Source organism: Thunnus thynnus, chromosome 8 (assembly GCF_963924715.1).
Source record: "Thunnus thynnus chromosome 8, fThuThy2.1, whole genome shotgun sequence".
Classification (NCBI taxonomy): Eukaryota; Metazoa; Chordata; class Actinopteri; order Scombriformes; family Scombridae; genus Thunnus; species Thunnus thynnus.
Genome location: NC_089524.1, coordinates 2,630,217 through 2,656,785, shown reverse-complemented (window position 1 = coordinate 2,656,785; position 26,569 = coordinate 2,630,217). Strand labels below are relative to the sequence as shown.

The window sequence follows — 26,569 nt, the reverse complement described above, 5'->3', positions numbered from 1 at the left end:
TTATAACTATACAGAATTTTGTTGTTTTTTTCTCCGTCTTACTTGTCGAGTTGTGCGAACAGCGCTCTCCTCTCTCTGTCGGTGTGTTTCTTCAGAAGCAGCAGCTCTCTCTCCTGAGCTTTCCATTCCCACAGAGAGAAGGAGAACAGAGAGTCTCTGTACAGCGGGCTGCTCTTTGACAGCATGGCCTTCCACAGAGGAGCCATCAGCCTCCTTCAGCTCCCTCTGCTCCCCCCCGGCCGACGGCCCTCCGCCCGGGCTACTGACTGACCATCCCCCCCTCCCCACCTCAGTCTTCTCAGTTGTTAAAAACTTTCTCCGTTGCAGTTTTCTCCCTCTTCTGTGACTTCCAGAGGTAACTGAGCGTGGCTCATTAGCTTGCTAGCCAAGGTCCTGACCCCCAAAGAGAGTGTGTGACAGCAGGTACAGGCTGAGCGTGAGCGAGGGATAAAAGGGATGGAGGAATGACTGAGCGTGTGGGCGATTAGATGAAAAGCACAGCAAATCCTCCGATTAGGTTTGGGCTTCCCGGGGAGCTGGATTTCGGTGGCGCGCACACACACACACACACTGAGGGGACTATCAGATGGGACTACAGGTGCTAGCTCAAATAAATCCCAAATCTGATTCTTTGGTTGCCAAGAAAACCATGTGGCGGGTGCAGACTGAAGCCGGAAAAAAAGTTGGTTCACACAGCACATTTAAAGGATTTGTGCATTTGCTGTAACAGGAGGATGACACTCCTTGACATCCTAGCTTTTACATCCAGCCACAGGAAGAGGATCAGCAGAAATGAAGAAAACTGTATCCTGAGTGCAGCTCAAATAGTTTTTAGTCCAGCCAGCAGCGTGTGATGAGCTGAAGCATGAATTTAAATGCTAAAAAACACAAAACTAGTGGTTTCAGCTCTATGTTGAACCAAAAATCATGACTCAACCGCCCGAGGAGACCTACAGCAGTTTTTTTTCTCTTTATCTGCAATTCTGTTTAACTTCTCAAAAGGAAAAGCCTGTTATTACCTCCCTGGATATAACCTCTCATACCACCAGCAAACACTCATACAGCAGCAGCAGCAGCAGCAGCAGCAGCAGCAGCAGCAGCCCCGAGGGAGAGATGTAGTAACGAAAGAGCAACACAAAGAGGGATGAGAGAGAAAAGAGAGGGGTAATAAAAACAAACGGATGTCCGGGTCCCCGGGGAGAGGGCTTGTGTGTGTTTCACGCTGCGCTGATCATCACAGAAAGAAAGAGAGAGAAACAGAAGCTTGAATGAGTGATCATCCACAAAGCAGCACTTCCTCTTTCTTTTTGCTGTTTTGTGTGCGTTCAGGAAAGATTTGTGTCCATCCGCAAAAAAAAAACACACGCAAGCTTCCACTCTGATGCAAGACTGAAATCATAAGTAAGTTCTTCTTTTCAGGATCTGCTGAGGAGGTTGAAGAAGAAGAAGAAACTTTACATCCAGCTTTAAAAGCTTGAAGGAAACAAACTGATACTACAGTAAAAGCAGCAAATTCATATCTAGTGTCCACGAAAACACAGGTTTTTTACGATGAGTAAATCTTACATAATAGAGATCAAAGCGCTGCTGGATGTTTAGCAGCATGTGCTGCTGCTGCTGCAGATACACTGAAGCAAAGCGATGCTCTCTCTGCCGAGCTGCATCCCTCTGCTGCTGCTTTCCCTCACGTTTTCTCTCTCTCTCTCTTTTTCTGCTCTCTCTCTCTCTTTTTCTGCTCTCTCTCTCTCTTTCTGCTCTCTCTCTCTCTCTTTCTGCTCTCTCTCTCTCTCTCTCTCTCTCTCTCTCTCTCTCTCTCTCTCTCATTGCGTTTAGCTGCTCCTGACCTATTTCCCTCCCCATTCGAGGTCTTAATAACTTAACCTGATTAGACGCCATGTCAACATGCGCCCTGAGCCAAACGCAGCCAGCAAAAAGCCTCAGTAGCGTTACGCCATCAGTGCAGTCACACTGTACAGAATATATGTCCACATAAATGTATATTATTATTATTTTAATACCAAAAAAATATTTGTTTTTGTGATTTGATGGCAAGTGCCTGTTAAAATCATGATTATTTTGAGGTTTCAGGGTCATATAAATGGTTTGAAATCTATTATAGATTAAAATATTGGAAAAGAACACAAAATGGACTATTAAATTAACTCTATTTAATAATTATTCAAGTCTTTATTTTGACTTTTTCTAGTAGGTTGCAATTCTATGTTGTTTTTTAGTAATTTTGTAGACATGAAGTATCTTTGGACACAATAATAATAAAGCTTTTATAGAAAATACTGTGTGTTTTGCCTCCATCTCATCCATTATCATCCATTATTATCTGATAATGGGAAACGTTATCAACATTACAATATGTCACACAGTCTTTAGGGTGAATTAAGTTAATGCAGAGGTTAATACGCGGATTACAAACATCCTCCGACTCTCCCGTACACTCAGAATCAGAAGGACATCCTGAACGAGATGGCTGTCGTGGAATAAAAACACGATAATTCTCCATCACATCTGGTGGGCCATCTGTGCTGCAACAACATGATGTTAGATTACTGCAGGCCTCTCTCTCTCTCTCTCTCTCTCTCTATCTCTGTTTCTCTCTATGTCTCTCTATCTCTAATCAGAAAGCATTGTTTCTTTATCAGGGTTTGACCCAACGCTCACCTTCCTCTACCCAACACCAGCGGTCCAACTCAAAGGACCAAACTGGTGTTTTAGCTCGTTATCTAAAAAAAAATCATGTTTCATTTATGACTACGAGGTTTACAAAGTGTCGTATTATTTCCGTTGTACAGGCAGCTGTTTGTTTTCTGTTCACCATCACTGAGTCGTGTTATGAAACAGAATCAGGTGTCGTGTTATTAGCGAGTGAACATCCAGGACATCCGTCACTACTCATCCGTGAAGAAAGAAATGGCCACAAGCTTTCAGCCTGAAATACACCTGAACGTACAGTCATCTGCAATATTCATGACATTTCATCAAAAATGACTGAAGAGACAGTTTGAAGAATTATTTACGCTCAACAACTTTGTGCTGAAGAAAACTTCACACGGAGGTTTAAATATATAACTATAATAAAAAAAATGACATATTATATAAGATAATTATAAATATTATAAATATGTGAAAGTGTCGGCAGGAAAAACTGAAACTATTGATGCACAGCTGGATACAAAGAGGAGAAAATATGAGTTTTTTGTAAATTAGATGAAATCCTCCTTTAACAGTAAACATAAAAGTTAAATCCTCTGCCAGTTAATTTATTTCTTAAACTTTAAAACAGATTTAAATGAGTTTTTGGAGACTCAGAAACAAAAGAACAAGCTGGAAACACAACAGCGAGTTCACCTAATTAATATTTATTTCTCTCTTTTAAACAGAAACAGATGAATTGTGTTTTCAATTTCTACATTTTCATCTGCAAAATAATTTTACTCATTTTCAGATTTATGTTTTAATTTTTCAACCTTTTTTCCCCCCAATAATACAGTGTGATTTTAAATCATTTTTCATTTTTGTTATTATTATTTTGTGTTTTGACTTTATTAATCCCTAGAGGGAAATTAAATCATCACAGCAGCCAAATACATTAAATTATAACAGTAACATAGACGCAGATATTTAAATATAGTCAAATATTAAGTTAAATATTACAGTGTGCAAAGAGTAAAGTGATTAAAATAGTAAATAAATAAATAATTCCTTATATTCAAGTGTTCTGATAGAGCAGAGATGAGATTTATTAAAATTATCATTAAAATAAAGTTAAGTTTAGTCCACAAGCAGATCAATGTCAGGACTGACTTCCTGTTTCACTCCTAACCGGCTGACATGTTGTGTAATTACGGAGATCCAAATACAGAATTAAACATTTTAAAAATATTCTCCTTTCAGCTCTTTAGTTACTGAATGTGACACGAAACCAAAACAACAAGCTGAAAGAGGCTAAAAAGCTCCAGAGAGCTGCAGAGTCGACACTTGTCACATGTTACATAATGATTTAATTTATTGAATGACAACACGGCGTTTCCCCCTTCAGCTCTAACGATAACAAATCACTTGAACAAAGATCTCTGCAGCAGGACGTCAGACTTTTTGTTCCTCTTGTATAACTACTGATCTCACTCGTGTTGTTTGTCCTTCATCGTCATCATCGTCTCTCTCTTTCTCTCTTTTCACCGTCTGCCTAATTAGCTGACCGATCGACCGGACAGTGAAGGTCCTCGCTGGGACATCAGCTGTGCCCTGCTGGTCACGACTACCCGCCACAAATTAATGAGTTGTAGGGTTTGGAAGAGCCAGTGTGTTGGTGGTGGTGAAGAGGAGGAGGAGGAGGAGGAGGAGGAGGAGGAGGAGGAGGAGGAGGGTGGTCCAATCATGGCTCTGCCCTGCAGGGTGGTGACGCCAGAGGACTCTATGGTTTTATAATGATGCGGTGACATCACAGCAGCTTCCCCTAACGTCATAACAAGTTGCTTTGGGGCCCGACGAGAGCGACCAGCAGCAGGAAACGAGACGTGACATCGTTTATAAGCAAAAAGACGAATAAAAGACTCTAAAATAAAGCTGCAAGAGGCAGAAAAGAGAGAAATTTTCTCATTTTTTTCTCCCTCATTAGCAGAGAATTACACGACACAAACATTATTGTGTTGATGTGTGTTGTAATCATGGCGTTAGCAATGACTGCTGGGTAATGAAGTGATGGGTGGAGGTTTATTCTATGAACTACAGTTTCCTACAGTTTCCTAGAAGGAACTGATGTGAGTTACTGTAAATTCATCGGAAGGCTCCCGGAAAAGAATATTTAATTAGCTACTAATTATAGATATGGACAATGTTCAGCTGGTACACTTCCAATTAATTAACTCCAATTAATTGCGAGTGTAATCTAGAGAGAAATCTGTCTGTAGGCGAATGTTGACATGTTGAGTCTGTTACTTTATTATGTGTTGTAATATTGTTTATTTCTTATTTATATGGTAGCAGGTATAAGCAGTCTGTTAGAGATATGGCCGACTAGATAAAAGCTTTTCATACAACTTAGTCTGAGGACTGTTTTCTTTCATTTTCAGTGATAAATTATTAATTATTATTATTATTATTTACTTAAATGGAGCCGTTCTTCCAAGAAAATTCACCTCTGAAAATCAACAACTGCATTTAAACTCAATGCAAACACCTAAACTCACATAACAGTCTATATTTTTTTACCTATAATTATTACCAAAATGATAAATTCCTAGAAAATGATTAAAAAAATTACAGATCTGTAAAACAAAGCGTCTAAAAATGCAAAACATGCAGACAGACATGTAGAGTGACATCTATCTGTTTTGTTGAGTCTATCCAGCACTCTCCTCTCCTCATTAATTAACCAATTAGCTCTCTCATTAATTGGCCGGTGGGACCTTCGTTGGTTCGTTATCGGATCAGCGTTTGATTACTCTGCCCCGAGGAGCAAAACATCGGCCGTACTTTCCATTGACCGACATGTGAGTCTGCTGTTATGCAAAAAAAATTTGACACCGCGCCAGAAATCGAACACAGACACACACGACACAGACACACAAATAAATAAATAAATAAATAAATAAATGAATAAATAAATGAATGAGCACTGACCGGATGGCCAGCAGCTCTGTCTTCTCGTCTGGATCTTCAGGGTGATCTCCTGTTGGGAAAAGCAACATTTATATAATTAATTTACTGAAGCTCGTTATATAATTTATTCACATATTCAATTACACGTTAGATTCATCTCCAGACAGCCTGTTAGTGACTGTCACCGTCCACCAGTGAAGAAAGATAAATAATAAAACTCACGTCCGCTGATCTTGGCGCTGACTCGCTGCGCTAACGCGCTGCTCTGAGCCAGCTGGTCCCTGAAGCTCTGGCCCATGTAGTAGTCGATGTCGTTGGCTCTCAGCAGCTCCTCGAAGGCCTTGGTGGTGTCTCCCAGGTGCTGGGTGAGGATGTGGCAGACGCCCCGACCTTCTCGCAGCCGCTGGCGGAGGTGAGACAGCTCTCTGGCCTGAGACTTGATCAGAGAGTCGAATTGACTGCAGAGAGAGAAAGACACAAATATCAGTCACATAATGAAGGCAAAATGAATGAATGAGTCGCTGTAATTGATGTTTTTGTGAATATTTATTTATCTGAATCCCTATTAGCCTACAAAACACACAAACAGCAACACATTTCCTCATTTCTATTCTACGACTCGTTGGAAATCTCTTCAACTGTTTGGTAAAGTATTTTTTTCCTGATTTTTTCTGATAAAAATGGTAAATTGTTCCAATGAAAGAGTCTTTATGACATTTGCTCAATTGTCAGTCGTTTGTCTTGTCTTGTTTTTTAATATTATGTATTTCATGTAAAGGTTCTCACTGTTTAGAAGTTTTACACACATGGTTTAAAGACTACTGACTATCTGAAAATCCTTTTTTTCCACATGTGGACAGGAAAACCTGCTTCAATGTGTTTGGAAAATGAATAATGCCTGATGATAGCAGATTTCCCTCTGCCCAATTAAATATAATTGTGTCTACATAAACAGTCTAAGACATTTTTAATTCAGTGTCTGTAACTCACTCTGCAGTATCATCCTGAAATGTGAGGAACAAATGAGAAAACAAATTCTTTATTTAAAGATCATCTCCTGACATGTTGGAGGTGGATGGTGACATGGTTTTTCCACAAAAATAGTTCAATTACCCTTTAATTACTCCTTCCTGCTGGACACAAGATGTTTTCTCCTTCACTTTAAAGTGAGGCTTCAAGTTTCCACATCACACTTGTGTTAAGTTGCACTATTGGCTCCAAACTAGTTATGATGCCACAAACGACACGTTGGTGACTCGTTGGTGAGATTTAGCTCAGAGAAATTTTCCTCTCGAGAGACGAGAACAACATCCATCTGAAGGACTTTAATATATTAGAATCAACAGTTCAACAGTTTCAGACAGCTGATGTAATGGACTGATGTGTTTTTAGGACCTGATGCAATAAAAGATTTTTAAAATATTCTCTTTTTCCAGCTATTTCCAAACTAGTCATCACCCAGAAGGGTTAACGTGAAATGTGACAAACACATGTTATAGATACAAAATGAAGAAATTCTGGAGATTTTCAGACTTTTCTGTCACACATGCAACCTCTTAACAAGCGCTGACTTGTTTTGTGTACAAGCCAGGAAACAACGTACCAAAAATAAATCATTGTTTCAATGACAGTCTGGTCTCGTGTGAAATAGAACTCCATCAAAAAGTCAGAATTATACTGAACTGATTTATAGAGACTCAAACATTGTAAAGATATAAGTTTTTTTAAGCCTTTTTTTTTAAAAGAATTTCATTGGTTTTTATGGACTCATGTTACAAAATTTACAACTGGGATCCTAAAATAGTTCCCACAGATAGATTATGATTATATTTTGTCAAGTTTGAGAAAGAATTTAACTGGATTTCATCCCAAAAGGTGAAAAAAGCTTGTATTGAGGATGCTGCTTGTTAAGATTTCTGCATTTTGGTGAATATCAGGTTAGTTATCAGTATTTATCGGTTATATTTTGTATTTTTTTTCTTAAAATGATATCTCCTCCCTCTCTTTCCTCTGCTTTACTTCCACATCACACTTTTTTACAAACTAGTCGTGATGTCACAAATGATGCTCTTAAATGTGTTAAACTGAGATTTAAAAGTGAGCTCAGAGAAACTTTCCTCCTTCAGCAGATGACTCTGTTTCAGGCCGGTGATGTGTTTTTTAGGACCTGATTCAGCATCTAAATGAGTGATGAAGCTTCACTGTAGCTACAGTTTTGGTCACACATGGCAAACGGGACAGCGTGTTCCCGAACCTCGTGTCAGTTAATCCCCTCTGACCGTCGGGCGGCCGAGTGTACATGAAAACATCTGCGGCTCCGCTTGATTAACACAGACTGATGCTGATGGAGACAGACAGCGTTTAATGCCTGCAGTGATTAATGGATCACTGTGCAGACATGTTATCTACTGTAAAAGTTCGTTTTTTTCTTTATTATGGTCTTTATTAAATGTGACAGAGCAGCTTCATATGTGAAACTGACTTGATTTTTTAGTATATTTGATCATATTTCAGTACAAATGTCCCTATTTTGACCTTATTTTGTTATCAGCTTGTTTTAATATAATCATAATAACGTACATTTCTACAGCACTAACACTCTTTTCCATTTTTAACAGTCATATTATTTTTTATTCACTATAATCATCTTTTTGGTTGCTGTTAAGATACCATCAGTACAACTCAACGCTTCAGTCACATTAACATCCAGCAGCTTAAAGGACATAATCCCTCCATTTCCCAGGAGGCTTTTAATGTGAAATATCTGCAGAGAATTACACCCTTTACTCTATTTATTTATATATATTATTTATTATTTATTTATTTATATATATATTTTACTCTATTTATAAAATGTCATTTACTTATTCATTAATTAACAGAATTAAGTATCTAATCTTGTCATGAATATGTTCACATGAGGAATTTCTTCGTTTTTTTCTATATTTTTTTTTTTAAATGTAATAATTTGTTGTATTAGAATATTTTTGGTCTTTTTAAAAACTTTTTTCTTGACTTAAAAGATTGACAGTAATGTAAAAATGAGCTGCTGTATTTCCTGTAATTATGTAACACTCACCCCGGCCAGGTGGCAGACTTTCCCTCCTCGCCGACGGTCTTCTTGCCTCCTTTCCTCAGCTGGTCCTCCAGCGCGTCCACGCGGGACACCAGCTCCTGGAGGTTCTTGTCCGGGTGAGGGTGACGAGGCGAAGCCAGCGGACCTCCGTCGGATGACTGCCAGCCCTCGTCGTCCTCAGCCCCGCTTTGGGAGGGCGAAGCCTGGAAGGACCAGTTGACCTTGCGGGGTGTGGAGGGTCCGTAGTCGCTGGAGGTGGAGAGGGAGCGGATGCGGCTCTGGAGGCCGCGGATCACGCTCTGAGAGCGGGACAGCTGAGAGCGAAGGTCTTCCACCAGGCGCTGGAGGGACGACGCCTCGTCTCCGTAACCTGAGGTCTGGGTGGTGGTCTTGGTGAAGGTGGAGCTGCTGCTGCTGCTGGTGGGCCACCACTGGGACCCGCAGTCCAGAGACGTGCACATCTCCAGGTCATCAAACTCTGTCAGGGAACAAACAGCCAGTTAAAGTCAATATCTTCCATGTTCTCTTATATTATCACTTACTTTTTAAATTATTCTTTGACACATATAAATCAATATCAGTTATAGTATATTTAATGCTATTTTATTTTTTAGTGGGATTTCTGACATAAAAAGAAAAAAGAAAAAGTTTCTGAGCAGAACAAGGAACAAAAAGGGACAAAAATTAGTTTCTTGCATTTGTTTAAATGCTTTTTTTTTCATTTTATAAAAAGTAATTTGAGCTGCCTCTGATGTATAAAAGGTGTTATGCAAATTAAGTTTGTTACCGTTATTATTTTTCTGATTTCTTTATGTGAAAGAACCCTCAACCCTTGTAGTTGAGTTTACACTTTGTGTTGCTCACTTGAAAAATACTATTAACAAAAAGATGATTATTATAAACAACTCAGAGAGTGGGGATGAAAATAAAGGTTCAGTATGAAGGAAAAGTCGATCATGTAGTTGATGCTGCTGCTGACTTTTCCTCTGCTGCCCTCTAGTGCCCTCTACTAATAACTACAACAACCCAGCAGCAGAAGTACCTGTTTTCTTATTATGTGTTTGGATGAATTTCTTTGTGTGAAGTTGATATAAATCAGAGTCTTTAGAGACATGAAACAGTCCACAGACTCTCTGTAGACAGTGTGAGAGGAGGATACCTGGGCTGCTGGTGTCTTCCCTCTCGGCCTCATTCTCACTGCGGCCGCAGGTCTCGTAGCCCAGATCCTGCAGGTCCACCTGGATCTGCTTACTGTCCTGCTGCACGGCCGTCTCAGCTGCAGAGACACCGAAGAAGAAGAAGAAGAAGAAGAAGAATGAGCTTTACTCCAGTGTTTCAGCCAGTTAAAGGCCTTGTTTGGATCACTGATATGTTTGTTTTGAATAGTTTATAGAAATAAGTCTTTTAAAATGAGTCTTTATCTGTGCACTCACTGAGCAGCTCTCTGTAGTCTTTGAGCTGCTCGGCCTGAGCCTGAACTGTGGCTTCAGACACCATCAGTCTCTCCTGCAGCTCTTTGCTCTGCTGCTGCAGACGAACCGCCTTCTCCACCGTCACCGAGGCAACGGCGGCCTGCTGCCGACCGGCCGACCGCTCGCTGTCCAGGTCTTCCTCCTGGATGACAAACAGGAAGAGACAGAAACACTGTGACATATGTATCTTATATCAATACTCACATCCTACTTTTTAACTTTCTGTACTTTGGTTCAAAGCAACAACATCTCAACAACTACAGAAAACGATGTCATGATATTTCATACGGATATTCAGGCGCCTCAGGATCAGCACTGTCTGACCTTTCATCTACAGCAACATGAGGTCAAACTCTCCCCTTGAACCACACTTTGGCCTTAACACTTGAAAATGAACAGTCAGATTTAGATCAAATGTTGGTTTGTGGGGATGAGTGACCACTGCTGTATCAGTGACAGTTTTTCCATTAAAACTTTCACATAATGTATTTGGTTTCCTTTGCTCAACAATTTAATGACGTCAACAAAAACTACGACTGTGTCTTCGCTCCCTCATGTGTTTCTGAGTTGATTATTTACACTATGCTTTTATTTATTTATTCATTTAAAGGTACTTATTGTCTTTAATATTATTTTTCTGCTGACATTCTCTGTCTGACATACAGTTTCTGTGATATAAACTTAACAAATAATTGTTCACAGACAAAGAACTGTGCTTTTGTGAAAGTTCATTTGATTACATTTCTATCTTTCTTGTGATTTATTGCATTGATTGTTAATTTATGTATTTGTTTGTTTAATTATACTGCAAAAAAAAAACTGAAGGGAGGCAATAAATAGACAACTGAACTGCATTTTGCTGTCAACAACTCTTATATTTGGAGATCTTAAAGTCTTCTTCAAGCTGTCTTATGTGGACAATCGCCTCCCTTATTATTTCCTGTTATGACATCACACTGAGGCGAAATAGTGAAATTCATGAAACGTAAGTAACAGTTTCATGCTTTAAAGGGGAACTCCACCAATTTCCCACCTCGGCTTGTGTTTCCAGTTGTCATGTGTGTAAAAACTAGTATAAAGCCTTTCGCATGTCCAGAGGGAGCTGATGATGTCATTGATGATGTCACTGATGATGTCACTTGAGTCAGTGTCGGTTGGGGCTGAAGTTTGATAAGTAAAAAAAAAAAAAATCTGAGGGTGTGGAGTGCTGCTCGAAGCTACATTAGCCTCTACTAGCATCACATACACCAATCTCCAGTTGCATTGTGGGTAATGTAGGCAGAAGCAGTATGTGTGAAATAAAACATGATATCTCTGCTTCTGCTGCATTGATTTTGATATTTAAAAAATATTTATATTTAAAAAAACGTCCATCTGTACCTGTGAGGAGGTGGTGAGCAGGTGCAGTGGTTCAGGTCTGTCGGCTCTCTTCGTCCTCTGCTCCTCATCGGTCTGGATTTTGTTCAGGGACTGTTTCCCCTCAGACAGAGACAGCTCACCATCCCAGGTTTCCCACAGCTCAGAGATTTCCTCCTCTTCTTCCTCTATGGTCACATCCAACTCCTCCTCGTCTTCCTCCTCCTCATCCTCCTCTTCGCCGTCCAGCACCTTCTGCTCATCAGTCTGTCTACTGTCAGGCTGCAGTCCTTCAGTCAGCTGATGCTTTAAATCTTCGTTCTCCAAACGCAGACTGAACAGAGCTTTCCTTTAAAACAGAAGGACGGAGACGGACAGTTAAAATATTTTCCTTATTGTAAACAAATAATGTTTAGTCCATCTGTGACACTCAGCTACAAGCTCATTGGTTCCTGTAGTTGTAAATCTTTAAAAACAGCTCACAAACATATAGTTGAATTTTATTTACTTTACAGTAATTTACTAAAACAGCTGGTTGCTGCGGTTTTTGAGCCTTTGACTGAATGTTTTTACCTCATCTGTGACAGCGAGGAGAAGCCGGTCTTCTCCAGCTGAGCCTTCAGCTCTCCCAGCTCTCTCTCCACCGCCCTCTTCTGCTCCACCAGCTGTTTGACCTCCATCAACCCCTGACCTTCAAACAACAGATCCTGGGACGAAGCTTTTCCTGGACCTCCAGAACCCTGATCACACAGAGTCAGAACTATTGATGAGTTATAAGTCCAGAACCCCCGGAGTTCTTACTTTACTACACAAGCACAATTAAAGTTACTGGATGCATCATCTGTCATCTTTAATTGAATCTTTAATTGAAAGTTCATCACACTCACTGTAAATTTCATAGCTGCACAATTACATCAATCAGCATTTAATGTCTAATACTAAAACTACAATTTTTACAAGACCTAATTATAATAATGATAACAATTAAGTCCAAAGAGTTTGAAGAAAACCCAGCTGCTAACATTCCAGGTTCAAGGTTCAGTTGTAGCCTCCTCAACGCCACTCACACAGCCAAATATTAAAATATTTAAAATTAGAAGAAAACAATCAACTTGTCAATATGAAAGAAGCACGGAAGTAGAAATTCAAAGGGTGTTTAAAATAAATGACTGAGACATAAGATTAAACATCAGTGCTGATCCAGATGTTCGTACCTTGTTGTTTGCCAGTGACTGAACCCTCAGCTTGGACTCCTCTTCATCAACGCTCTCAGTGTACTCGCTGTTCAGATCGTCGTCAGCCTCGTCTTCGTCCTCTGAGGTCAGCTCTACTACGGGAAGCAGAAGAAAGTTAGAGAAAGATGAAGAAATAATAAACAACCGAAATCATATAAAAAAACAGCTGATTTTAACATTGAACTTGTTTATTTTGTGACTTTGTGCAGTTCAGCAACCAGTTTAATGAGCAACACTGTCACACGGAGAAAACATCTGTTTATTTCTGAAACAGTCCTCACACAGTCCAGCTGACATTCTTCACTTTCATTATCATCTTGGTAGTTTGTATAGGCCTTAGTATAGTATAAATATAAATATATATAGTTTAACTGTATGTACATACAAACAGCTTGTTCACTGATCTGCTAAACATTACATGTTAGTTAATTATTTTGGTCTAAACTGTAATATAATGAACAGACATCTGAACCCAAACACAGAGCAACGTGTTAAATCATAACTAGGATTTAATTTTATATAAGAAGCTGCTGAAAAGGCTTTTGGGACTGAATGATGTGAACAGAACAGAAGAGGATTGTGGGTGATTTCCTGAACATATAACTGTCTGTGAGATTTTACATATTTGTGATGAAGTTAATCCTGATCTTGAAGTTTCTTGGATGTGCTGTTGATCGTCATGTTAATAGTTAATAGTGTTTTTCATGTTCTTGGGCTCTATAACAGCCTACCGTAGGTCACATTACTACCTGGATTTAGTCTCATATCAATCATGAGGTCGTCTTATCTCTGTTGTTGTTTCTGTGAATTTTAGGTTGATAACTTGAGAAGAAGTAAACAGTCTATAGTTAAACTGAAATCACACATGGTGGGTTTTTAAAAGGTTAATTCTGATATTCCTCAATATCAGCATCTTTAAATGTGACCGTTTTTAGCTGAACATTTGGTGGATTTCTAAATATAAAGTGATTTTCTCTACCAGAATGAATTATTCCTAACAGCATGAAGAATTCTTTGAAACTGCATCTAGACCATCATGTATGAAAATGACATTTAAAGTAAATATATAACTGAGCAGCTGGTTGTGCTGCGAGGTTTGACGTTGTGTTTGGGGGAATTCATGAACTCATGTTTTAAATATTTGTAAAATCCTGTCGCTGTGACTGTGAGGTGAAGCATAACAATATGATTAATTTTGTGTAGTTTTTGTGCTTTAGAATGAATGTTCCTCTGAAACTGGACTTTGTGCTTAAGTTACTGTGGTTTTTAGGGGTTTTTTTTGGTGTGTGTTCATTCACATAGTGGAGAGAGATGCAGCATGAGGATGTAACTATATAAGAGGGGAAGAAGGGAAACTTGGGCAACTTGAACTGTATAAACCATGGAAACATCCTGAAATCACACATGCATAATACAACAGGTATATTTATTGAACTGTTCAGTAACATTTTGGGGTCTAAACGTTTATAAAAATCCAATAAAATGTGCAGGAATGTCAGCGATGCAACAAACATGGCTGAACTTTCTTTTAATATTTGTCAAACCTGTCAGGGAGTCTGTGCAGAAACACAGTTTACATTCCTCTGTTCTGAGGAAAAAAAACATTCATACTTACTGTACTTGTTCTCCAGTGTGACACTTGTTTTTTTATGATTATATTCATGAATATTGAACCAGAAAGATGCAACTGATGGTTGCTGAACTGCACCGAGTCTCATAAAATCACAGAAGCAAACAGAAAACATTCATCTAGACAGCTGAAAACTGGATATTGGTACAGAATTATATTAATAAAAGCAGTGTGGAATATGCTTGTATATTTATATTCTCCAGTAATTGTCATACAGTTTTACAGCATTCAAAAAAAAAAAAGGCTCGTTCATGCTGTTGAACATGCAAACACACTAATATATTAAGACTGACACACATAAACATATATCTTAACAAAATACAAAGCATGACCACATCTGTCATACAAAATAGAAAATATGTTGGGATACTTTTAACAAAGCAAATGAATAAATTGTGCAAAAATCACATTTAACTGCACTGAAATATTCTATTTTTCCAGCTGTTTCCAAACTGGTCGTCACCCAGGAGGGTTAACGTGAAGAGCATTGATCCAAAATGAGACAAACACACGTTATACTTACAAAATTAATTAAAAAAAAAGAAATTCTGCAGTTTTTCAGACTTTAAGTCTCTGATGGAAACAAGTTTTACAGATTTGATGTACAGATTTCTGCAATATCAGGTAATTAGTTATCAGTATTTATATTTTGTATTTATTTTTATGTTTTTTCTCCAAACCCCAAACATGATGCTACATCCTGTTTGGTTTGTTGATTTTTTCTTTTTTTTAACTGAACACACATGCAACCCCTTAACAAGCACTAACTGTTTTTGTGCACAAGCCAGTAAAAGACGTACCGAAAATAAAATAATTATTATTCTTGTGCTGTTTCAATTACAGTCGTAATTCTGGTCTCCCCTGAAATAGAACTCTATCTAAAAAGTTGATTTTACTATCAAAAAGTCAGAATTATACTGAACCAATTTACAGAGACTCAAACATTGTAAAGATAGATTATAAAGATTTTTTTAAGCCTTTTTTTTTAGAATTTCATTGGTTTCTATGGATTCCTGTTACAAAATATACAACTGGGATCCTAAAATAGTTTCCACAGATAGATTATGATTATATTTTGTCAAGTTTGAATAAAGAATTTAACTGGATATCATCCCAAAACATGGGGATGCTGCTTGTTAAGGGTTTCAACAAACATTTCTGTCATCAGTGTTAAGAAGCAACGTTAACTGTTTCGAGTTAGAAGCCAAACACCAGGCGAATTCCCCAAAATCCATCATGTTTCCATCACTTGTTACAATAAAAATGTTCAGTGTTAGTATTTCACCCATTAGTTCTCCTTGGTTCAGTTATAAATTAGTACAAACACCAACACCACAGTGATTCGCTCCACTCGGACGCCAACACCACCGCCACCGCTCCCAGTTGCTGTTACAGATACTGTCCCATGCTTCTCTGATGCCCACCTCCCAACTCAGGCTGCCTGCCGCTGTTGGGTCGGTCCCGGCCCAGGACGGGGCCTCTGGCAGGGGGACCGCCGTCCAGCTGGACCAGGCTCTCCCTCAGCTCCTGGACCTCCTGGGTGAGACGTTCGACCAGCGGGAGGCCGGCGGGCTCCACCAGCTGCCTCTGGAAGTCCTGGAGAACGCCCAGAGGAACGCCAACAACATGACAGATACACACACATACATGAGTACAAGTACAAGTACAACACAAAATACTGCTGAAGCAGACGATAATCAGTGGAGACGTTGTGTTGTCAAAACAGCCTTTTTGACTTTATATCAACTAATTCTGTTCTCATACTGTAGTAAATATGTTGGTTGAAGGTATTTTGAATGCGAGTAAAAACTAGAAAAGTCTGTCATGTGAATCTACCTGCAAAAACTGTCGACTGTTGGTTAATTACAATTAAAAATCAGTGTAGTTTTGTTTATTTTAGACAATAAAAGTCAATTATCAAATAAACCTTTATTACAGTTGCAGAGAAAACACAGCTTTTATTTCTAATTTACCGTATTTATTCATTATCATATTTTTATTCTTACTGGTTTTAACAGACGACATCACATCACCCCGATTCTGGCTTCTCTCCGTTGGCTCCCTGCTCGTTTTAGAATTGATTTTGAGATTTTACTGATCACTTTTAAAGCACGTCTGGGTCTGAATCTCCGTGCTACATAACGGGTATGCTGACCCCCGTACGAGCGAGCCAGCCTGCAGCCTTAGATCCTCAGGGTGGGGCCCTTCTGAGGCTTAAATCTAAAGGTCGCTTTTTCCATCAGGGCCCCTCGACTTAGAGATAAGGCTTCAGAATCAGTAACTTCTTTTAAATCACTTCTTAAAACCCACTTTTACAGACTTGCTTTTATGTAAACGTTGTCTTTAGATCATCTTTCTTTTAAACTTTTTTGCCTTCGGCCGCCATCTTTTTTAAGGTCAGATCTGTTATTGTTTTCTGTTTCATTGTTCTGCTTTTGCCTTGTCTAACATGTTTTTAAAAAGGTGCTATATAAATAAAGTTATTATTATTATTTTAGATATTTGTTTGTGTTTTGCCACTTCCTTTCATTAACTTGAATATGAGTCTAGTATTCAAGTATTGAAAGTAATCATAGTAGCTTAACACCATTAGAATTGCAATGTAGAAATGGTTGGAATTTATGTATTTTAAACAGTATTAATGTTAAAAAGTGAAGCAGTGATTGTGACATGACTGTTGTTGTACTGATGGAAATGTTCACTATGTTTCTATGTAGCTGTTCTACTGTAGTCCAGGTAATTCCTCCCTCTTACTGGTGTTATTTCTCATTTTTAAATACTGCCTTTTATTTCAGACTTTCCAGTTAAATCACTCTCATGATACACATTCAAACATTCCTCCGTCTCTCCTCTTCTTCTCACACTGACCCTGATCATCTCCTCCTTCACGTGCAGCGTCCTGGTGAGCGAGTCCAGCGTGGCGGCCTGACTCCTGCTCAGCTCCCGGCTCTCCTTCTCCCTCCTGAGAACCAGACTCAGCTCCTCCTGCGCCGCCTGAAGCTCCGCTGCCAAGTCCGGATCGGAGTCAGACCTCGACCCGTAACTTGAGCTCAGCTGTTTGCGGAGCTCCTGGAGCCTGGCTGTCTGCTCTGACATCACCTCGCCGAGCCGGCTGGCCGAGTCCTGCAGGGAGACTGCTGTTATTTTTTTTCCACACATACGACTCTTATATTGAGTCTAAATATTTACTGACGCTCCCCTGCCGTACCTGAATGTACTGATCTCTGGAGCTGATGGTTCTACGTAGATCCTGGACCTGCTCCTGGTGCTCCTGGGCCTGACGTGTCCGGTCACCAAGCACCTCCTGGAAGAGGCGGTCTTTGAGCTGGAGGCGGACCTTCAGCTCCTCCAGAATGTCGCCGGGAGTCGATTGGATCTGAGATAGCAGCGAGCAGCGCAGATCCTGCAGCCGAGGGAAGAAGAAGAAGAAGAAGAAACATGAATCCAACAAGGAGGAAATAAACAAAGATTTGCTGTTTTCTGTGTTGTTTCCAACGTGTGATGCAAAGCTGATCTGCGATGTTCAACCTGACAAGAAAGCTGCAAAATTCTCCACCAGTCCTTCTAATGTGACTTAACTAACACATGCTAATGTTGCTAATATGCTAAAATGATCCTGTTAATTATAATCCAGCAGTTTGGTTCTTTAAACACAGTTAGAGGATTGATTGACTGTATTTTCCTGCTTCTTTACATCTTTTTCTCATAGTTGTAACCATTCTGACTATGGGTCAGGCTAAATTTATACTCGCCACCTCTGCTGCAGATATTCTGGAAATGTGATGCAAATGCTATATAGTCAACACAGAAATGAACCATGTGGATTAGCTGCACAGAGATCTAGCCGCCTATTCATCTGCAGTAATAAACATTCATTACTTATTATAACTTTACCTTATATTCAGTCAGAATGGCCTCAATTATGAGGAGATTATGTCCTTGCTTTTAATGTACACCCTTATTGTGTGGATTGCATGTAGAGTAGCAACACTTTTAATGTCTTTTACTGTCTTCTTGTGTTTTTATTGTGCTTGTTTTCATGGTTTTGTGTTTTTATGTTGCCTTTCTGCAAAAACTGATCTGAGCTGAACTGTTTAATTTAAGTTAAATGCAACATGAGTAGAGAGGAAAACATGAAGTGCTGATCATATGACTGTAGTTGTCGTCATTTAAAGCTGAGAAGTCAAATATAACAGATATGAATGTTTCAGTAAATCTGTCTTTTCGGTACCTGGGCCTCCTGCGTGCGAGCGTGCAGCGCCGCCTGCAGCTGGCTGATGATGGTGTCTCTCTCTCTCAGGATGTAGATCTGTCTCTCCTCGCTGTCCTGCTGCTGCCGCTGGACGTTCCTCCAGGCGTCACACACCTGCTCCAGCTCCAGAGCTTTACCTCGCACCAGCACCTCCAGGCTCTGACACACACACACACACACACACACACACACACATACACACACACACACACACACGAGCGGCCGATAAGGAGGCTGGGACAATCGGGGAGAAGGAAGGTGTGTATTATTGTGTGTTTTCTCACAGTGATGGTCTCCTCGTTGTTATCCAGGACACATCGCTGCCTCTCCAGGTCTCTCTCCTTCTCTCGGAGGAGCAGCTGTAGTCGACGTGTTTCCTCCTCTTTCGCCTCCACGCAGCGGAACTTTTCGTCCACCGCTCGCTGCAGATCGGACAGAAAAAAAAGACAAATAAATCCTCCCCAGGGCTGCTATGTAGACGAGAGAGTTGGGAGTTGTTGTTGGAGTTGTTTTACTAGGAGGAATCGTCTTAAATGGCACTAAAAGTTTATCTGATGGTGGATTTTTGAGGTGATACTGATCTGGGATTTGGAGTTTAACATTCAAATAACAAACATTTCTGTACTGCAGTTATTTTGTTACTTACTGGCCGACATATACACCGATACTGATATACAGTATCTGTAAAAAGCTCGTGTAAGCACATCTATCCGTCCGGCTCTAGTTTCCTCTTATGGTCAATCTAAAAAGCTACCGAGAATAACTTTCTCTCTGGAACGGTTGACACTTTTTTTTGGCAAAGGATGGATGTGATCGTGTTTCATAAACACGCTCTCTTATATGTACACAGTGACTGGTTACCAGACAGGAAGTGAGTCTGTGTCAGAGGAATAAATTCTCAGTGAAGTAAATGATGGTTGTAGACACGTCTTGGGTTGTTTTAAGGTGTTATTTAACTTGTTTCATTCATCATTTAGTGATTGTATTTCAGTTTAGTTCTTATTTATGGGATATTTTGTGGGATTTGTCTTACGCAGTTTGTAACTCATTGCTATCGCTGCTTGTTGAAGAGTAAACACTGATGTGTGTGTGTGTGTGTGTGTGTGTGTGTGTGTGTGTGTGTGTGTGTGTGTGTGTGTGTGTGTGTGTGTGTGTGTGTGTGTGTGTGTGTTTACCTCCAGAGCTCGGTCTCTCTCCTGAATACGCTGTCGGAGTTTCTGAAGCAGAGAGTCTCTCTTCTCCTTCGGATCATCCAACAGCTCGCAGTAATCCTGGTGGACGATAAACACACAGAGTCAGTGTACGGCAGTGTGTGTGTGTGTGTGAATGTTTGTGAGTGTATGAACTTGAGTTAAAGCATCATACGAGGTGTTTACTGTGTGTCTGACCTGCACCAGCTGCTCTTTAGTCTGCAGGGACGTCTTCAGCTCTCTGATGATCTTCTCTCTCTCCTCCTCCTTCCTCTGCCTCTCTCGCTCGTCGTTACTCAGCTGCTCCTCTCTCTCCTGCAGGGCCGAGCGAGCCTTCTCCAGAGCTAGCTGCAGATCCTGAACGCCACACATATATATGACTTTATACAGCACAGAGATCTGTAAACTCTAAACTCTAAACCAGTCAAATCACAACTCATCCCTCCCGTTCTCACCTGGTTGTGTCTCTCCGTCTCCCTCCTGTGCTGCAGCGCCCCCTGCAGGTCTTTCTCCAGACGCTGCAGGGCCCGGTTCAGGTCCTCCTGCGTCCTCGCCGACTGCCGCTGCGTCCGCTGGCCGGCCTGAAGCTCCAGCTGAGCCTGGAAGAGAGACGCCTGCAGAGCCAGCACCTCACCCTGACCCCGGATACTCTCCGCCCCAGAAACCTGCAGGTAAACACCCAGAGAGACACGTCAGTGAGGAGGAATTAAAAAATGTCACTTAAATATGTGAGTGGAACTATTTAAAGGTGACCTCACATTTATTTACAAGGAATAAAAGCACTATTACAAAACTAGACACATGATAATAAATACTCACAACCCAAAACTAACACTTTAAAGAAAACTGTTGTATCGAGAGCAGCCAATCAGTGGAATAATTTACCATCGTTTATCAGAAAATCCCTTTAAGATTACCTTTAAAAAAACAGTTGAGGATTTTCCTTATGTGTCAAATATAGATCTAAAGGTCTGACGGGGTTTATTTAGTTTGTAGAGAAGCTTATTACTCAATATTATATTTGGAAGACTGGGTTATTCTGGACATTCAAGTGCAGTGTGTATATATACTATATTATTGTACTATTACTATATTACAAACTAAGACTTTTTACTCCTTTTATTACCTGTTTTATATGTAAGTACATGTACTTATGTTTGTGCATACATATGTGAGTATGGTAGTATCATTATTATTCCTTTTTTCTAAGGACGCCAGGAAGAGCAGCTGTTGCTCTGGTAACAAATAACAGAGATCCAAATGAAATAAATATCTGATCCAATTAAATAAATAAATAAATAAATAAATGAATAAATAAATGAGAATCTAAGACACAGAAAGCAGAAACAGGAGCAGCTACAAACCTGCAGCTGCTGCAGCTGGTTGCGGTTGGCGAGCTCTTTGAGAGAACACAACATCTTATTCTGCTCCTCGATCACCCGGTACAGCTCTGCAGCCTGCATGCACACACACACACACACACACACGCACACACACGCACGCGCACACACACACGCACGCACATGCACGCGCGCACACACACACACACACACACACACACACACACACACACACACACACACACACACACACACACACACACGCACACACACACACAAAGACACACATAAACACTATTCAAGTCTGAAACTGTGCATCCTTTTCACACTTAATCTCAGTCTCGCTCTTGTGTTTTTCTTCCTCTCTCTGCTGTGTTCAGACTTTTTATTCTCTGTATGAATGTTTAGTTCCTTCCTTCTCTCCTCCTTTTTCTATCTATCTATTCATCCATCCCTCTCTACCTCTGCCTCCTTGGAGTTGACGGTATCGCTGATGTTCTGGATGTTTCGCTCCTGCTGTTGTGCTTCCTCTCGTGCCGACCGCAGCTCCAGCTCCATCTCACCGAGACGCTCCTGCAGCTTCTGCACACACACACACACACACACACACAATCACAGAAACGACTGAGTGGAAAAAATGATACAACGACGTCTTTAATAACTTCAACCTGTTTCCTGTTTATTAAACAGCTTTCAGACGCAGGTGTGCGAGGTGACGTGTTCCTACCTGGTTCCTGCTCTCGCTCTCTCTGATCTTGGCCTGCAGCGAGCGGACCTGGTCCTGGGCCTTCTGCAGCTCATCGACACACTCGCCTGCAGCGCTCTCGTACTGGCTCAGCTGATCCTGCTGCTGGTCAATCACCCGCTGAAAAACACAAGAGGAATCATGTTAGAGCAGATCAATAACAGTTGTCATGGTGTGATAGAGGCATTTGGGATGAAACAGAAGATATAAAACTTTGGAATAATTTACTAGAACACTAGTTGACGGATTAATCAGTGTAGAGAGTTTTCCTGTCTAAACACACACACACACACACACACACACACACACACACACACACACACGCGGTTCAGCGCTCCGTCCTCGCAGCTGTTGTGTGGGTGATTGAGTGAAAGTGGAAAGTGATGTCAGCTCAGCTCGCAGTTGGACGACTTCCTGGGGAAACAGACGGCTGTTGCCACGGCAGCGTGTTGTTGACTTCCTTGTTTGTGTTTTTTATGGATCTGTATAAAGATGTGATGTCACTCGACCCCCTCTTCTGGGATGCCTTTGAGATGTACGTGTAACTTGCTGCATCTCAACATAATAATAGGCTCAAATTATAGGATGGAGACACAAAAATAGAAAAGAAAATAATGGTTAGACTATAATGGTTCCACATAAGCTTTTCTGGAATGACCTGCTGTATGTAACTGTATGAAAATCATTTATTTTAGTTTTTAAGAGAAACTGAGGAAGTCTGTCAGCCTCTATGAGCTAGAGAGATAGAATTAGGTGGTTGTTGATTTATAGACTAAAGCCCTTTGAAAGAACTGCTCCATTTAAACCAGTGCATGAATGACTGGGGTGTAAATTTCCCCATTCATACCAGTAAAGAGGTCCACTGTGCAGCCTCAATGCCACCATAATAACAGAGCATTCTTGTCTGCGTTTGGTTTGCTGCTGGCACGCCGAGCCACTAATCATTAACATAACAATAGAAGTTATGAAGCCGGATCAGACCGAGCGCTGACGGGCCGCTGCAGCGCTTGGGAGACTGTTCCCATGGCAACTGGAGTGTTGCTAGGATACGGGCGAAGAAGGGTATTTATGCTCCCCTGAGAGGCTTTGTCAGCGTCGAAGGAGATGAGTAGACAGAACAACCAGTGAGATTTGACCTTGTTCGGCAGGTCGATGTCGTTCTGAGGTGATGTTTAGTTTTGCATCATTGTCTTGTGATGTAAATGTGAAATTTGTGCATCTGGGTTTTAAACCAGCTGCAGCTTTTTCACTTTATTACTTTATTTGAAATGCTGGAAAAAAAATCTGAGATGTTGCTGATGATTAAGAGGTTTGGAAGAAAGCAGGTTCTGCTTCCAGCTGAGAGACAAGAGACGTGTTTTATTGTTAACAGGCCTCAGAATACGACGCTACTAACGGAGAGAGAAGGAAAAAATGTGAGAAGAGTTTCTGATTATATCTGAGGGTTAGGGATTTTAAAAATGTATTAATTTACTGAATGTTTCTTTGTATAGGGACGAGTATATAGCATGAACTAATGCCACATACCACTGCATTTATACTCTAAGCTAGTTGTCACCATGACATCATCAAGGTTTCTGCCTAGATTTTAATGGTCACCTGAGATCCACAGAAGACGACGACAGATGAACTAAAAAAAGTTTTACAGATTTCCAATAATAATCAGATCAATGTTTTAACCGTCCTGCCTAAATGAAAGCTACAGAATCTACACTGTGTGGATCATTTAAGGTCAAAGGTCATCCAGGTGCTGCAGCTACCTGCTGAAAGCGGAACGGCCCGCACTGAACATAATCATCCAACCACTGCTCCTCCAGCTCGGCCAGCTCTGCCTGCAGCTCCTGCTGGGGACAGGGGGTCACGACCTCCGGTACAGGCTGGTGGGGGTTCAGCTCACAGTCCCCTCCACGTGGCGCCCTCAGCGGGATGGGCAGCGGCAGCGACAGGCCCTGCTCTAGCTTGGCTTTGACCAGAACTGGGAGCTTGCTGCCTCTCCGAGGTTTCACCGGCCGGTACTCCCAGCCCTTCAGGAGGTTCAGCATCATCTCAAGCCCAGAGAGGGAGCTCTCGCTTGGGGGTTTGTCCCATGGAGCATCCCTTCTCACTGGAGCCTCCTCTGGATCTTTCTCTGGCTCAGGTTCCTCTCTCTCTTTGTGGGTTGCAGGATGGCAGCCCACATCCACGGCGGTGTCCAGAGATTCTACAGACGATGTCGGGCTCAGACTCGTTCTGTCACAAGTGGTTTTATCGGTCTCTAATCCAGCTGAAGGGGGCTCAAAGGGGACGGACGTAGCCTCAGACCCACCGGAGGTTCTGTTGGGGTCCTCGGCCCCTGGAGTTCCAGTTGAGTAGCGTGTAGACGGGCCGCAGGATGTGCTCCGGCGTCCAACCCTCCGAGGCACCTTACACACCGCCTCGTAGTCAGAGTCTGCCACACGGAGCGCCGCACAGCCCCTGCAGCGCCTGGGCTTCTGGCCAGGGAGGGGGTCCGCTCCGGTGCAATGATGGACGTGGTGTTGGTGGTCCAGGGCGGGGTCCTCCTTATCAGCCCATGACTCATACACAGAGTACACCAGATCATCCTGGACCATATCTGAGTATCTCACTTCCTGCAGGTCTGACAGATCCACCACAGGAGAGTCTTCAGACCCCGCCTCCACCCCGATGACTCCTACGCAGGACCCGGCCGGAGCCACGCCTCCGTCCTCCGCGTTGTTTTTGCGGTACAGGCCTCCGATACACTGCCGCAGCCGGTCTTTCTCCAGCAGCAGCTTGTGGAGGCGCTCCAGAGACAACGCCTCCACTCGGGCGATCACCGTGTCGAAGCGGTACATGCGGTCCAGCATGAAGGTGCACTTGGAGCAGGCGAACTCACCGCGGCCGTCCCGGGTCAGCTCGTGTCCCAGAGCGTGAGACAGCAGCACCTGCAGGTTGAGTTTGGCCGCCGGGTGGAAAATCCATCGCCGCTGGTTGCCGCAGAGTTCGCGGGCACAGATCCTGCACGCCTCCTTCATCTTTACGACGTCCAGCATCACAACAAAGTATCAATAACACAAAAGTCGCTTCTAAGAGGTTAAAGAGCTGCTTTATGGATTGTAGGTGAACTCACACCTGTGCAGAGTAAATTAAAGTGCTGGAGTTTTGTACAGGTGTGATCCAACTGCACTGATTTAAAAAGTTTTGATAGAATAAAATCACATTAAATAGTTCTCTTTAATTTCAAGTTTTGTCCTTCTTCAACTTCCGTACTTCATGTTCCAGTGCCAGTCCTGAGCTGCCATTAACTGTAACTTTAAAGTTATTATTTAAAAAAAAAACAAAAACAAACTACTTAAACTTAAAATTCAGTCTTTTGACAAGTGGGCAAACTCCATCTGCTGAGGAAGATCATCGGATAAGACAGAAAGCTCCAGAATAGCTGCTAAATAGACTTTTGTGCTGAAAATTGTTTTGGCAACTTTGTCAAGATTAAACTTTCAATCTCAAATCTGAAATTTAAAGATATCTGCTGCGTCGTATGTACATTTTTTTTTTTCAATTTTCATTAGGAGCTTTAATCAAACTTGGAGGCTTAATGAATCTCTACATCAAGACTTGTAGCCTAATCGATCATATATGATATTTTAATCGGCTTTTTCTCCTCTGATCATGAGTGAAAACAAGTCTCATGAGGGTGGAGCTCTAATGAGGAAGCAGCATCAGAATCTCTTCATTTCTCTTCGATGAATAAACCTCATGAAGCTCAGATCTCGTCGGATCACGCAGACATGACAGCGTGATGATCATCTGCGGAGATTTCCCTGCAGAGCGGATGTGAGAGATCTTCGCTGTCACGGGTCATAATTTCACTTCCTCGGTGTAGAAACGGAGACATGTCGAACAGATCGATTCCGTGTTTGAATCCTGTGTCCTCCGGTGGGAGTAGAAACGACCCTCCTCTGATGTCACCGCCGTATTTTCTTTCCTTTAAATCAATGACGTCTCTTTGCATGACAGCATCCCCCCGCTGCTGCTGCTGCTGCTGCTGCTGCCCCCCGGTACAACCGGACACGAACACGGAAAAAAACCCAACAAATCTCCCTTCATCGACGGTTTAGTTTAGTGAAAACATCCACCGGTGTCTCTCCGAGTCCTCCGGGCAGCTTTCTGTCCAGCGGCAGCGGCTTCATCAGCGGAGGATGGAGGGAGCGGCTGTCAGACGCTCCGCCGCTTTCATAACGAGGCAACGTTGACAGAAAGCAAAGATCGTCTATATGAGATGATGCCTCACACCGAGACTCTAAAAGTGAGCTTAATCCTCCCATTACAAAATATATGATTCATTAAATTACATTAAATTATAAGAGAACCTCCACATACATTGTACTTGATGATGTTTCCCAACTTTCACTTTCTTTAGTATAAATTATTTAATTAAAGGACAGGACATGTTTTCAATTATGTCTGGATATTAAAAGATCCTTCAAATCTGCTTTTTAATGGAAGTGATGGAGGCCAAAATCCACAGTGTGTCCACACAGTCATTTATAAGTTGATGTGAAGCTTATATTCAGCTTCAGCAGTCTGAGTTAGTCATATCAAGTGGATATCTGACACATTTACAGTCTTTTTAGCATCAAATTCCCTCTTTGTGTTTCCTCGGACAGTGTTTCCCTGT

General features: G+C 41.4%; 1 protein-coding gene across 1 annotated transcript in view; it reads right to left on the bottom strand.

The window, feature by feature from the left end:
• The window catches only part of pde4dip (phosphodiesterase 4D interacting protein), a 43,628-nt gene extending 17,481 nt beyond the window's left edge, over window positions 1–26,147 (bottom strand). Inside the window, exons 1-20 of the mRNA XM_067596121.1 lie at window positions 23,673–26,147; window positions 21,895–22,032; window positions 21,630–21,749; window positions 21,192–21,284; window positions 20,283–20,492; window positions 20,026–20,184; window positions 19,813–19,908; window positions 18,922–19,059; window positions 18,617–18,796; window positions 17,594–17,788; window positions 17,254–17,508; window positions 15,810–15,981; window positions 12,735–12,847; window positions 12,094–12,260; window positions 11,545–11,869; window positions 10,126–10,306; window positions 9,852–9,968; window positions 8,696–9,170; window positions 5,839–6,074; window positions 5,638–5,686 (exon numbers count right to left, since the gene is read on the bottom strand). Of these exons, the coding sequence (XP_067452222.1) occupies window positions 5,638–5,686; window positions 5,839–6,074; window positions 8,696–9,170; window positions 9,852–9,968; window positions 10,126–10,306; window positions 11,545–11,869; window positions 12,094–12,260; window positions 12,735–12,847; window positions 15,810–15,981; window positions 17,254–17,508; window positions 17,594–17,788; window positions 18,617–18,796; window positions 18,922–19,059; window positions 19,813–19,908; window positions 20,026–20,184; window positions 20,283–20,492; window positions 21,192–21,284; window positions 21,630–21,749; window positions 21,895–22,032; window positions 23,673–24,944 (4,691 nt within the window). The 5' untranslated portion in view covers window positions 24,945–26,147. The remainder of the gene's footprint in view (window positions 1–5,637; window positions 5,687–5,838; window positions 6,075–8,695; window positions 9,171–9,851; window positions 9,969–10,125; window positions 10,307–11,544; window positions 11,870–12,093; window positions 12,261–12,734; window positions 12,848–15,809; window positions 15,982–17,253; window positions 17,509–17,593; window positions 17,789–18,616; window positions 18,797–18,921; window positions 19,060–19,812; window positions 19,909–20,025; window positions 20,185–20,282; window positions 20,493–21,191; window positions 21,285–21,629; window positions 21,750–21,894; window positions 22,033–23,672) is intronic.
• Between the last annotated feature and the right edge of the window lie 422 nt (window positions 26,148–26,569).